The sequence below is a fragment of the Cladophialophora bantiana genome, assembly GCF_000835475.1.
Source record: "Cladophialophora bantiana CBS 173.52 unplaced genomic scaffold supercont1.31, whole genome shotgun sequence".
Classification (NCBI taxonomy): Eukaryota; Fungi; Ascomycota; class Eurotiomycetes; order Chaetothyriales; family Herpotrichiellaceae; genus Cladophialophora; species Cladophialophora bantiana.
In genome coordinates this window covers 22,863-35,089 of record NW_015971605.1, presented here as the reverse complement: position 1 = coordinate 35,089, position 12,227 = coordinate 22,863, and the positions used below count along the sequence as shown (strand labels likewise).

Genomic DNA, 12,227 nt, shown 5'->3' with positions numbered 1-12,227 from the left:
CCCTGTGGTCCGAAGGTGTTGTTGGAGCTTCAATTATTACCAAGGCAGTCTCAGCCGAGTGTGTATCTGTTCAAGAGAGGGAAACCACCCTGCTCAGGCTCTATCCTTCTGTAATCGGAAGACCTCCTCGGACTTGCCATTTTGGGTCGGCATTTCCCTGTGGGTTCCACTTAAGCTTCACAGAAGCATGGACAAGTTTAAGGGATATTAACTTTATATTACTCCGGAGACGAGATGCCTTTACAGCGGTTGCATCATGCTTCGAGCCATGTATTAAGGTGGATAGGAGAAAAAGAGGTCGACAACTCGACCGCCATACCGGACAAATTCATCGTTTGAAAAGACCTGCCATCTACACAGGAACTCTAAGACTTGAACCGGATCTGTAGGGAACGGGCCAGTAGGAAGCTGAAACGGCTAAAGACGCTGGACTTGTTCGGGCGTTGGTTGTTCAAGAGAACGGGTTTTGGTTAGCCTTAATCGACAGAAGCCCAAACAACTCCTCCGTAATTTTACTCCCTCCCAAGATACTTTGTTCGTGTCCGTCTCTAGTTGTTTGATCATTATTGGCCCCATATTTACAATATACAGGTATCGGATATATTAATCTATCCGGCCTCTTGCCAGCAGGATAAATTAACGGGGAATCTTTATCCCATGGCTAAACATGTACATGGATATTCTAGATTATCTGTTATATCATGAGAGCAAGCTAGCCCGAACCGGTCGCCCATTGTTTCAATGTCGAGACGGGTGTCCCTGTTATAAAATCCTCAATCTCCAGAGTTATTGCCTCCTCACTTCAACAATTTCGTAACAAACCTCGCCTTGAGCAACTTGGTTGTCATCTAGAGCAGAACAACATACCAGACACACATCGCCCCCCAAAAACCCAGCGTGCGGTTTTAAATCATAATGGATCTCTTCCCGCGAGGAAACGACGCTTTGAAAGTCAATCCCTCAACAGGAGCTGACCTGGCTCTTTCGGAACACGGATCTGACTGGCTTTGGGCTGTCACAGCCGCCTACATACTCTCCTTCGTAAGTCCTCTAAATTGCTTCGATGCAGAAACCTTTCCCCATATGCATATACTGACACTGCTTATTTAGTTGGTTTGCTTGGTCCCCTCCTTCACAGCTCCGGAGAACAAAAGAGTCTTCAATTACACTTTGTCCATGGCACTACTGGTTGGGGCAGTGACATACTATGCTCAAGCTTCCGACCTTAGTTGGACAGCTGTCGAACAGGCCAACCAGCTGACCAGACAGATCTTCTATGCAAGGTACATCAACTGGGTTGTATCATTTCCAGCGTTGATTCTGTCGCTTGGTCTATTATCAGGTATCTCGTGGACCGCCATCATCCTGAATATTGTACTCTCGTGGTTCTGGGTCCTCACCTACCTTGTTGCCGCTTATACCGCCACCAGCTACAAATGGGGCTTCTTCGCTTTCGGCACCTTCGCCTATGTAATTCTCGCAATGAGCACCATCAACGAAAGCCGTGAGTCAGCGCAAGTCCTTGGCATCGGTCGCGACTATATCATCCTATCTGGCTGGGTCAACTTGATGTGGCTGCTATATCCTGTTGCATTCGCATTGAGTGACGGTGGTCATGTTATTGGCGTCACCAGTGGTTTCATCTTTTTCGGTATCCTCGATATGCTCCTCTTGCCAGTGGCGGCGGTCGGCTTCATGGCCTTATCACGCAACTGGGATTTTGCTATGCTGCAGCTCGACTTCAGCGAATACCGTGGCGTCCGCGGTGTTGAGATCTTGTCGGACAAGGGTGGTCGCTCTACTGCGGGTGCCGATAGCTCCTCACGTTAAAACTCACGAGGGGTGGCCTACGTGATTCACGCTCTCGCAGTGTGTCTATTATGAGCTTTGGATCAGGCAGAAAAGAGGTCCAAGTGGACAGTTGTGTGGTTTTGTTGTGATGTCAACCGCGATTTGGGGTTTTCTTACGCTGTTTGCTTAGAGAGGTTGCATTTGGGATGTTTCTTTCTTGCAGGGGCTGGTGTGTTGCCTCGTGTTAATGAGGATGAGATATTCCACTCGTTCAGCCAGGATTCAACATTTTTATAGGTCAATAACGGCTTTCGGTTCTTAAGAGCTTACCTTTTGAACCTCACTTGAAAGATACTCGTATGTTCTGACTTTGTTTAAGTTGACTAAGATACATCTTATTATACCCTTCCAGCTTAGTGAGTGGATTTGAAGTTTCCTCAACACAGACGCCGAAATCGCCAAATAGCTGTGATCAAGGCACGAGAGGGTTTTAAACGGAGTGTCCGGCGGATAGAACCAACTCCCAATCCGCGACCATTCTACGCCCGTAGGAATTCTTGGACGACTTTAGAGAGGAATGCTATTCTAGTTTTATTCGGCAAAGATCAAACACGCCTGCTATTTGTTGACTTACCGAACGTATCAGGAACAGTGGAATATGCAATACCCCTGGTCTGGCGCCCGGCCTTTAAGCACTTCAAGTAGGATTACGCACGAAACAATTGTTTCAACCGTGGCGCTCGGGGCTCCTGCGAGTCGAATATAGTTTCACTCTACACCATACTGCAAGTCTCGTCCTCTGCAACAGTTTAGCCCAGCTCCAGCAGTTTCGTTGTACATTGTTGGCCAAACCCAAGACTTACCAAACCATCGCCGCTAAGTCTTATAGGAGCAATCATCATAGAGCAAAAGCAAACATTGTCGACCCGTCTTATCGGAGTAACGACCATCGGTAACAATGTCAAACTCAAACAATCTCCGACCAATCGTCCGGTATGTGACAGGCTACAACGAAGATGACGGCACATCTGTGTTCCAGACCACTGTAGACAACAACCCACCTGCAAGAGAGTTCCCCGATGGCATGAAAATCTTTGACTGTTACCTAACGCAAGGTTTTCCGGTCGACGTGGCGGCCGCCAAGGATATCCGCGCATACGAGGATCTCATCCAAGACCCTCCAGGGATCGTGATCCCCCGACGGGTCCGCAGCTAGAATCGTCGATCTTCCGCCGGCATACACTTCGCCCATGCATCGCAGCATGAGTCTGAACTACAACTTTGTCATTGAGGGAGAGGTTGAAGTGCTCCTGGACTCGGGCGAGACAAGGACTTTGAAGCGAGGGGACGGATTGGTCCAGCGTGCCGTTAACCATGCGTGGAGGAACACAAGTGAGATGAAGTGGGCGAGGATCACCGCCGTTGTGTTGCCCGTGCAAGATTTTCAAGTTGGAGGGCCAGAAGGAAAGATGCCTAGGGGGACAGAAGGGGAGAAATAGTCGGAAGACGTGTGAACAAGGCTCGCTCATGTGCTGCTTACTGAGTTGGAATGACATGTGGTCTGCTCAGGAACTCAGTTTTGCCTCCAGGAGTAGCACATGTGTCGATTCGCATACTCGCTGTTACACTACTTAAATTATAAGACTTTGATCTCAACTAATCGCATGTTGCAGGACATTTGTTGAACTCTGATCCGAGTTGTAGACTCGTAGTCAGGGATGCCATTATACTTGTCCGTCATGTCGAGAGTTCTAAGCCTCGGGATGTATGGCCACTAAGTATAAAGTGCTTGGGACCGCAATTGCCGATTTTTGGTGACATATACACAGCCTTTTTGTGTTAGCTGTATCTCACAAACTAGCCCACCAGGCAACAGGTCCTTGATCCTCCGGTTCTTGTCGTACAAGCTGTAGGTCCAACGTGCAACCGGATTAGAGCGGCGGAGTCCCAGACCGGGCCGCTCTGTCGCGAGCCAGTGCCACCCGAGCAGCATCGTTGAAAGTTCGGTAGTCTATATCTTCCAGCCCAAAATCCCATCGATCGCGTCGACTCTTGAACGTGAAGCTGGGCAACACACCATAATCAGTTCGTACCATTTTGCCTGGGGAAATTTGTAACAGTCCCCAACATGATTCAAAGTCACATCAAAAAAGTGATCGTCGTGGGTGCAGGCCCTGTTGGCCTCCTCACAGCCCTGCTGTTGGGTCAGAAAGGGATTCCTGTTGATGTGTTGGAAGCGAATGCAGGGGTCAATAATTCTCCCCGTGGTTTAGCGTACGGACCTGCTGCGGTGAGGTATGGCAGCCCAGTTGCTCCATTTCCTTTTCTTGAACCTGTACATACTAAAGTTCTGGAACAGGGTTTTACACCGAGCTGGTATACTGGAAAAGGTAATCGAAAGTGGATTCGTTGCCGGCAGCATCTCTTGGAGAAAACCAGACGGAAAATTCATTATTGGATTTGATCGGTTGGACACTTCCCTGGAAGGTCTGCCACACACCGTCATCTTGCCTGTAGGCACGCTTTCAGCCCTGCTAGCTGATGAAGTCCAGAATTACCCGAGTATCACTGTCCACTGGAACCATCGAGTTACCGGAATCGGCCAGGATAATGGTAAAGCCTGGGCCCAAGTTGAAGAGACCTTGCCAGGAACCGTCAAAACAATGGTGGCGGATTTTGTCATCGGTTGTGATGGAGGGACCAGTGCTGTCAGGAAGGCACTGTTTGGCGGCAGCTTCCCTGGATATACCTGGCCTATGCAGCTAATTGCTGTAAATGTAGGTGTTGGCGTCGAACGCTGTCACTCTGACTTCTGGAACGGGCCCGCTGACTCTAATGGACAGGCGTCTATTGATTTTGACAAACTGGGCTTCTCCGACGCCCAATGGATCGTCCACCCAGAACACTGGTTTGTCATTGCCAGAATTGACAGTTCACAACTATGGCGTATTGTTTACGGCGAGACTTCTGGTCTGTCGATCGACGAGATCCGGACTCGTCTGACAGAGAAATTTCGCGAACATCTCCCGAGCAACCCAGAACCCGAGGAGTACACATTGCAAAGTGTCATGCCGTACTCTGTCCACCAGCGATGTGCCGAGAAGATGAGGGTAGGAAGAGTATTATTGGCGGGAGATGCTGCACATCTTAACAATCCTATGCAAGTGTATATTCCTTAGTGGAACTCCCTTTATCGATATGCTTCAATTTGGAGCAGGAGATTTCTGATAAAAGCTTCTGACCCCGTTCGCGCAGATTTATTTATCTCGCACTGACATGAATTATGCAGGGGTGGCCTAGGTCTCACAACAGGCGTCGCTGATGTAGGCAGTCTGATAGACTGTCTCTGCGGGATCCACAACGGAGCAGCGTCCTTGAACATCCTCGAGAAGTACAGCGAAATACGTCGACAAATTTTTCTAAATAACACGGACGTTATTTCCACGACGAATTTCAAACGCATCATGCAAGACGCTGAAGAGATCGCTGAGAGAGATCCATTCTTTCAGCTTCTGGCGCAGGCGAAAACCGATCCTCACATCGCTGCGTCTTTGGCCAAGGTGGGTTGTGCCTGTCTTGTTCCATCGAAATCTCTGACACGCAACCACTTAGCATGACTTGAGTATTGGCTTTGATATGAGTCAATTCTATGATATACCCTCTGATGATTGAGACGGCAATCCATGAGGATGATTCAGGAAGAACGACGTCGGTATCTGTTGCGAGGGGTTGAGAGATGGTTGGAGTACTGTGAGACACAGAAACGCTGTAATGGCGATGACTTTGCCCTCGATGTCTCTGTGGCCGTCCCCATCTGTACTGGTAGGTACATAAGTATGCCAGAGGCGTTATATGCGAGCCAATGCCAGTCATAGATTTGAACAACGGAAGTCTCAACATCGAGCCCAGTCAAAGGAAATGGTTTTGTCATTACACGTAGTTGGGTCACATGAACTTTGATAGAGCAAAAGCGGCGGCACTCCAAGCGATTTACCAACTATGCCTGAAACGGCAGCGCCGCCTAGATGCAGGGTAAGGGACGAATTTCCCGGCAACGACCCCACATCTGAAAAGTACGGACTATTAAATCTCGATTACTGACCTTGACCGCAGCAACATGCAGCCCGGCAGCGGAACTATGCAATCGGCTAGAGTCAAGAGGCAGAAAGTGAATGTCGCATGCCATCCGTGTCGCCTCCGGAAGACGAAGTGCGATGGACGCGGACCTGTGTGCCAGCCCTGCCAGAAAAAGGGCGGAACTGGTCTAACATGTACCTGGCAAACCAGTATTGCGCGTACGCTTCAGCCTCCATCAATACAGCACGCCGAAAGAGTTGATACTCGACCTCCGCTGCCACCTCCGGCCGCTCCGCTCGAGAGTGTTTGGCCACAAGGCACACCCGCACCTCGAGAGCCACATACCTACCCGACAAAGCCTACTATCTATCCGTCCACTTTTTCTCACCAGTCTCACTCGCTATCTGTAGCAAGTCCTCAGCCACGTGGCGCCGGCGAGGGTGATTTTACAGGACTGCACGAGCGCCAAGATTCTGCCGTGATACTGCCGCAGGTATCCCCTTCGGAACAGTCAGTTCATGCTATTATCGGCGCCGCCTTGGAAGACGATGGTGGGGCAGGTTTCTTTGGCAGTTCCAGCGCTGGAACCTTTATGCAAAGTGTGAAGAAGATGATTCAGCAAAAAGTTAGCGGTGCGACACAACCGGACATTCAATCTTCGAACCAACACCCGCAAGGTCGATATTTGCCAGCTTCCGGCAATACCAATATCACGCACAAACAGTTTGACTATGTTCTACCTCCTCGACGCAGGGCAGATACTTTGATTTCTGTCTATTGGAAGTATGTTCATGTCCTCTACCCTTATTTGGACAAAATCCAGGTCCAGGAGGATTACGAAAAGCTGTGGAAAGGGGACGACGGATCGATAGAGGATGAGCGGTCGTACATGTGCTTACTTAACACCATATTTGCCCTGTCCAGTCAGCTTGACGAGTCAACACCGGTCGAGGAGCGAGAGCACTTTGCTCACACTTACTACACTAGAGCCAGAAACCTGCTGGATATTGTGGAGGGCGGATCTGTACGCTCTGTGCAGTCTTTCTTGCTTCTGGGGCAATACTTCCAGAGTACCAACGAACCCCATCCATGTTGGATGTTTGTAGGACTTGGTATACGCACAGCACAAAGCCTTGGGCTTCATTTGCCCGAAACCAGCGAAGGTGCCGTTGATATCCGGACACGAGAGCTCTTACGGAGGGTGTGGCATGGATGTATTCTTATGGACAGGGTTGTTTGCATGACTTATGGTCGCCCTTGCATGATAGGTCCGAAAGCGGCTATTACGGTACCTCTTCCCTTACCGATCGAGGAGGACGAGCTCATGTGTGGGGCTGCCCAAGAGCGTCCGGCGCAACTGCAGCGATCTTGTGCAGCGGAGTTCTACGTCTACTCCCTCAAATTGTACGCGATTTTACACGATGTGTTATTTAACTTCTACTCGGTCAATTTTCAACAAACTCGTCCACTGGATGCTGACAAGTACTTCGGGTCCTTGAGCGAAGGGCAATCCTCAGTCTTCGAGATTGAGCACAGACTCTTCAAATGGGAAAACAGCATCTCGGACCACTTGAAAATTGCTTCAAAACCTCAAGATGATGAGCTAGGATCCCAACTGTATCGCCAAGCTGTCATCCTACATCAAAGGTACGCTTTCCAAGAAAAAGGGAAGATCTATGAACAAGGTCTGACTGCTGCTAATCATGTCATAGGCAACTGCATGTTCGCTTGTTACTCCTGAGACCTGTTCTGTCGAGTTTTATCACCACCGAGTTCTACAACGGAGATCGATCCGTTCCCTTGGCAAGTGAGCTATCTCATAGAACATTTTTACAATGTGCAATTATCTGCGTCAGCGTGGCGCTAAAAGCTATCGACACAATCTATCAAGGAAGAGGCCACAATGCTGGCGACATCGGAAGTCTTGCAGCGTGGTGGTATAATGTCCTTTACTTATACACGTCAGCAACGGTTCTCATTGCCGCTCGCCTCAGCCCTGCGATCATGGTTGATGTTTCCGAAGAGTCAATTCTTGATGGCTGGCGTAAGGCGATGGAAGTTCTCGACTGGTACAGCCCGTTTGGGACATCCATAAAACGTCTGACGACGACTCTGCGCCTCCTATTCGACGCTGTACCACAGCAATATTCTCGCTTTAAGGGCAACTCCCGAGGGTTCCTGCCAGATACGTTATCAGCTACCCGAAATCTCGACCAAGGCTCGCCATCCATGCCATCATTGCGCCCACTAGAACCAACCAATATTGTCGCAATGCCTGTGGCAGAGACTGCGGACGCTTTACCGCAAGATGATACTCGTACTTTTTCTAGCGAATGTTTTCTCGATTTTGACACGGTATTTGACCCCAACGATCTTTCTTGGCTTATGACCATTCCGCTCGACGGTTAATTGCTGAGTCGTTGAACTCAAACAAGTGTTCGAGGACTCAGATGCGGTCTGGCGAATGTATCTAAGGGGAGAAATATGTCCATAACTCCATAGGAATAATGCCGTTCCTCAAAGAAGAGGCGCCACATTTCTCTTTCTGTTCCTATAGATACACAGACCGGGTAAGCTTGGTAAGTCCCGGTCAATCAGGAGCAGGTATCACTCCGAAATTGCCTTTTCGCTTTCGGATCATGTTTTCATTGGATCATCACTGAAGCTTCGGGGCCAATTTTGACCGAGTCCCGATTTGTACCATCGCACCACTTTTACCGGAATGTCGCGGGGCGTTACAGATCATATGAATGAATTTTTCGCCCAAGAAGACTGTCTGCTCCCCCCATATTCTCAAAAAGCAAACAAACAATGAGACATCCCTCTCTTCTACTATTCAAAACCGAAACATGGATTCCTCCATTTATTTGCGAGTGGCTAAAATCCTTGGCGTCACTGGATCAGCGTGGTTAGGTGGTGAGCACTCACCCGTCTGAGAGTACCGATTGCTATTACATCAGCTTGCCAAGTTCTTTGTGAATTTTTTGAGTGGTGCTCAGGCGAAATAGCTCTTATGCTAACAACAGAACAAAAAAGGCAATATCGCTGGTCTTTCTCTTCTGGTCACGCCGGCTCTGCGCCATTCCAGCACTGACGACGGCGTGTCGTCGAGCACTATATCGAAGCAGTGGAGATACATCTACGAGTCTGGAAAGGCTCAAAACCCTCCAATCGCGGCTGTCGCTGCCGTGGCGTATCTCTATCTTGCATGGACGGCCCGTGGGCTCGCACCAACGAGCCAACTACCGCTATACTACGGCTCAGCGGCGGTTCTCACGCTCGGGATCGTGCCTTTCACCCTCATCGCAATGTCCTCTACAAATAACAAGTTGATGCGGCATTCGGAGGCGCTATCCAAAAACCCGAGTGCATCCCTGCAACCGTCGAGCGATCAGGAGGTAGATGAGCTTGTTGCGAGGTGGACGGTTCTGAACGGGATTCGAAGCCTTTTCCCGTTGACAGGAGCTATTCTGGGGGTTGTTGCTATCTTAGGGTGATGGGTTTAGAACCTAGTGTAAACTAAACATCCTCCTCTCTCCCTCTCCGTCTGCCTCTGTCGCCCTGTCTCCCGCCTTGCACTCATGAGTATTCTCGGTTCTTTCGAACGCCGAGAACAGCCGAATCTTCAATGACGAGATGTTCTCCCTGGTTGTCCTGGTAATAAGTCACGGACCCAGTTTGTTGCGTGCTCTCGTTCCATCCCCTTTTAGAGGATGAAAGGAAAACTCGAGTCGCAGATTAACATCTGCTGAATGAGGAAAACTACAAAACTAAGAGCCCTCTTCCCCATCTTCTATGTATAGTGAGTGCCGAGAAAGGGGGAGAGGACTGACATTTTGGAGTGGCTGATGGGGCCTTCAATTTCTCTCCATCCACGAATAGACCGTTAAGTGGTCGGGTTGCTAATCGAACGAGTCAGTAGTTAGAATTCAACGATGTCGAGATTATTAAAAGGGGTACCTAGGTTCAGGAGCCAGTTAGAATAATGCTGGGGAGAGGTCGGGGCGGGCAACCTTCAAGCCTCTTCTTAGATGCGCCCACTACCATGAGACGGCCGAACACATCAGCCTTGGAGCTGCAGGAAGCCTGCTTGCTTACACAGACTGCTCTCGATTTGCTTTTCTTTCGGTCTTTCTTTCATCCTCCACCGGTGAGGCCCGCGTCGTAAAGGCACCGAGTCCGAGTTGGTGTCAGTCGAGCATGGTAATATGCGTCACCCGGTCATACTTCCGACTGGTCAAGACGGTTCCGGTCATAGATGCGTCCGGTATTGTCACAGTTTGTAAAGCTCTTTTCCCCACCACTCTGTTCTCGAAGACGGGTGAGACCTCGCTAGCTAGCATGAGGCCCCCGGATTTTGCTCCATATAAAGTTTGCATGTCGGCATTGAAGACCTCATCCCTCCAGCGAAACCGAACTCAGCATAATTGCAACCATGTCGAACACAATGACAACCACCGTCTCCGACAGCGAGGCCGTGCGCCTTCCTCTGCCCACAAAAAAGGCTGAATTGGAGCCAGCTCCAATTTACGACGTCTACAAACTCTCTGATGAGCGCACAAAAACGCTGCGGAAACTGTTCGAGAAGGGCCATGTTACTGTGGCGCCGCTGCGCAATCCACAGCTCATCCTCCATAGCCATCTGCCACATGTAGGAAATTCGTACACTGCTGCCAGAATGCCAATCGTTGTACCCCCTGATCTGACGCCATGCAGCTTCTAGGCTCTGCATACGGACTGGGCGCCGATAGCGAGCAGCTGACTAAAACTTACGAGCACGACGTTCAGACGTTGGTCAGGATCGACGAGAGCTTTGTTCGGGGTGATAAGATCACCAAAGAGAACTGGAGGCAGTTCCTTGGAAACAAGAAGTTTGTGCAAATCTCTTTCCGGTCGCGTGTTCCGAGTCGCTGAATTGTTCACAGGTACACCGTGGCCTACGTTGACTTTTTCGATGAGGAGGTTCGAAAGAACGGCGGCGACTGGGAGAAGGTTGTTCAAGAGTACTTGTATTCGGGAGCAGAGCCTCTCATCAATGGATTCTGTGGCGGTCGTAAGTTTTTCTCCCCCCTCCCCCGCGGTCAGTTTGCATTGGACTTCAGCACCAATAAGTGACAAAAAGTTGCGCATCCTTTCATTCATCTCGCGTATGGATATGAGTTCCGGATTCCCGAAGTCGTCACGCAGGCTCTGAGTCTCGGGTGCACCGAGTACGTCGTGTGCCACGGACTGATCGACAATCCACCTCCGATTCCTTCGTCATACCAAACCCGCAGCCTCGCCGAGGTCATCAAGCGCGTGGAGAATGATCACCGTTTCGACGGGATTGTCAACTTCCCCGGCACCGTGAACTTTGGCATCGTGCTGCAGAGTCGCTTTGAGGACTTTATGGAGCACTGGAATGCCTGGGAAGTCACGGACCCGGTCCAACAACTCGAACACTGTTGCGACCTGTCGGTTTTGCTGGCGATCAGCGCCGGCTACGGTGACGGAAAATTCGACTTCTTCTACGCCCACATCTTGACCGTTGCGCATGCCTTGCGGATTCTGCTCCACTATTTCCCCACCGACAGGAGGGTTTCAATCCTGCGGCAATACGCATTCTTCACCATCTTGATCTACATCCTCCAAAAGAGACTCTCCTTTGGAATTGAGCACATCGAGTCGGTCGACACGAACGGCCGTGACTGGAAATGGATCACGGAGAGCGCACTCAAGCACAGGTGGGCGTTGGATGACCACTTCTTCAAGGTGGTGCGAGCGCTAAAGGCACTTGCGGAGACATATGGCGAGAAAGACGGCTTCTATCTCAAAGCTGCCATTAAATATGTGACCGAGTTTAATGGCTGGGAAGGGTTTGGAGAAGGTATTATGGGCTTTCTTCCGAGCAGGGACGGGTATATTCCAGCTTAATATGTAGCCAGATTCTCTAGTGTACCCCCACACTCCAGCTCTGGATCAATCAATTAGTAGGTCGGTTCGGCCTTCATTAGAGAAGTGCGTAATAGAGGTGCTGCCTTGTGGTGTCTGCCGTTTGCTCCCATTCAACTGACTATGAATCGACTAGAACATATTGTCGCAATGCTCGTCGCACCGGTTTGCACAAGACGGCTGCGACTGCTCAATTGCACAGGAGGAGTAGAGATGACGCAGCTGTTGAATTTTATACCACTAGTGTCTCGAATAGGCTGGTCGTCGACGTATATACACTTTGAAGTGCCTTTCACGTCGGTAATCGGGCCGACGGTCCCATCTCATTACTCATTGCGTGCTTCAGCATTTCGCCATTAGTTTCAGTGACGAATATATTTTTTGGATCAATACACATTTCTTGGGTCCAATAGGATAAAATTCAATTT

General features: G+C 49.8%; 7 protein-coding genes across 7 annotated transcripts; all 7 read left to right on the top strand.

Moving 5' to 3' along the window:
- Positions 1 to 915: 915 nt before the first annotated feature.
- Positions 916 to 1,830, top strand: Z519_12557 (uncharacterized protein; the record flags this gene model as incomplete). The annotated part of the gene is made up of 2 exons (XM_016770262.1): positions 916 to 1,041; positions 1,111 to 1,830. The coding sequence occupies 2 exons, from the start codon at positions 916 to 918 to the stop codon at positions 1,828 to 1,830; spliced, it is 846 nt and encodes a 281-aa protein (XP_016613440.1).
- Positions 1,831 to 2,749: 919 nt separating this feature from the next.
- On the top strand, positions 2,750 to 3,007 carry Z519_12556 (uncharacterized protein; the record flags this gene model as incomplete). The annotated part of the gene is made up of 1 exon (XM_016770261.1): positions 2,750 to 3,007. One exon carries the CDS (start codon positions 2,750 to 2,752, stop codon positions 3,005 to 3,007), a length of 258 nt encoding a protein of 85 aa, XP_016613439.1.
- A 34-nt stretch (positions 3,008 to 3,041) lies between these two features.
- Z519_12555 (uncharacterized protein) lies at positions 3,042 to 3,290 on the top strand (the record flags this gene model as incomplete). Its single annotated transcript, XM_016770260.1, has 1 exon — positions 3,042 to 3,290. The coding sequence occupies one exon, from the start codon at positions 3,042 to 3,044 to the stop codon at positions 3,288 to 3,290; it is 249 nt and encodes an 82-aa protein (XP_016613438.1).
- A 629-nt stretch (positions 3,291 to 3,919) lies between these two features.
- Positions 3,920 to 5,463, top strand: Z519_12554 (uncharacterized protein; the record flags this gene model as incomplete). Its single annotated transcript, XM_016770259.1, has 5 exons — positions 3,920 to 4,086; positions 4,151 to 4,568; positions 4,635 to 4,957; positions 5,081 to 5,351; positions 5,404 to 5,463. The coding sequence occupies 5 exons, from the start codon at positions 3,920 to 3,922 to the stop codon at positions 5,461 to 5,463; spliced, it is 1,239 nt and encodes a 412-aa protein (XP_016613437.1).
- Positions 5,464 to 5,908: 445 nt separating this feature from the next.
- Positions 5,909 to 8,277, top strand: Z519_12553 (uncharacterized protein; the record flags this gene model as incomplete). The annotated part of the gene is made up of 2 exons (XM_016770258.1): positions 5,909 to 7,515; positions 7,581 to 8,277. 2 exons carry the CDS (start codon positions 5,909 to 5,911, stop codon positions 8,275 to 8,277), a joined length of 2,304 nt encoding a protein of 767 aa, XP_016613436.1.
- Positions 8,278 to 8,717: 440 nt separating this feature from the next.
- On the top strand, positions 8,718 to 9,365 carry Z519_12552 (uncharacterized protein; the record flags this gene model as incomplete). Its single annotated transcript, XM_016770257.1, has 2 exons — positions 8,718 to 8,784; positions 8,905 to 9,365. The coding sequence occupies 2 exons, from the start codon at positions 8,718 to 8,720 to the stop codon at positions 9,363 to 9,365; spliced, it is 528 nt and encodes a 175-aa protein (XP_016613435.1).
- A 938-nt stretch (positions 9,366 to 10,303) lies between these two features.
- Z519_12551 (uncharacterized protein) lies at positions 10,304 to 11,781 on the top strand (the record flags this gene model as incomplete). Its single annotated transcript, XM_016770256.1, has 4 exons — positions 10,304 to 10,519; positions 10,585 to 10,739; positions 10,794 to 10,921; positions 10,991 to 11,781. 4 exons carry the CDS (start codon positions 10,304 to 10,306, stop codon positions 11,779 to 11,781), a joined length of 1,290 nt encoding a protein of 429 aa, XP_016613434.1.
- Positions 11,782 to 12,227: the final 446 nt, after the last annotated feature.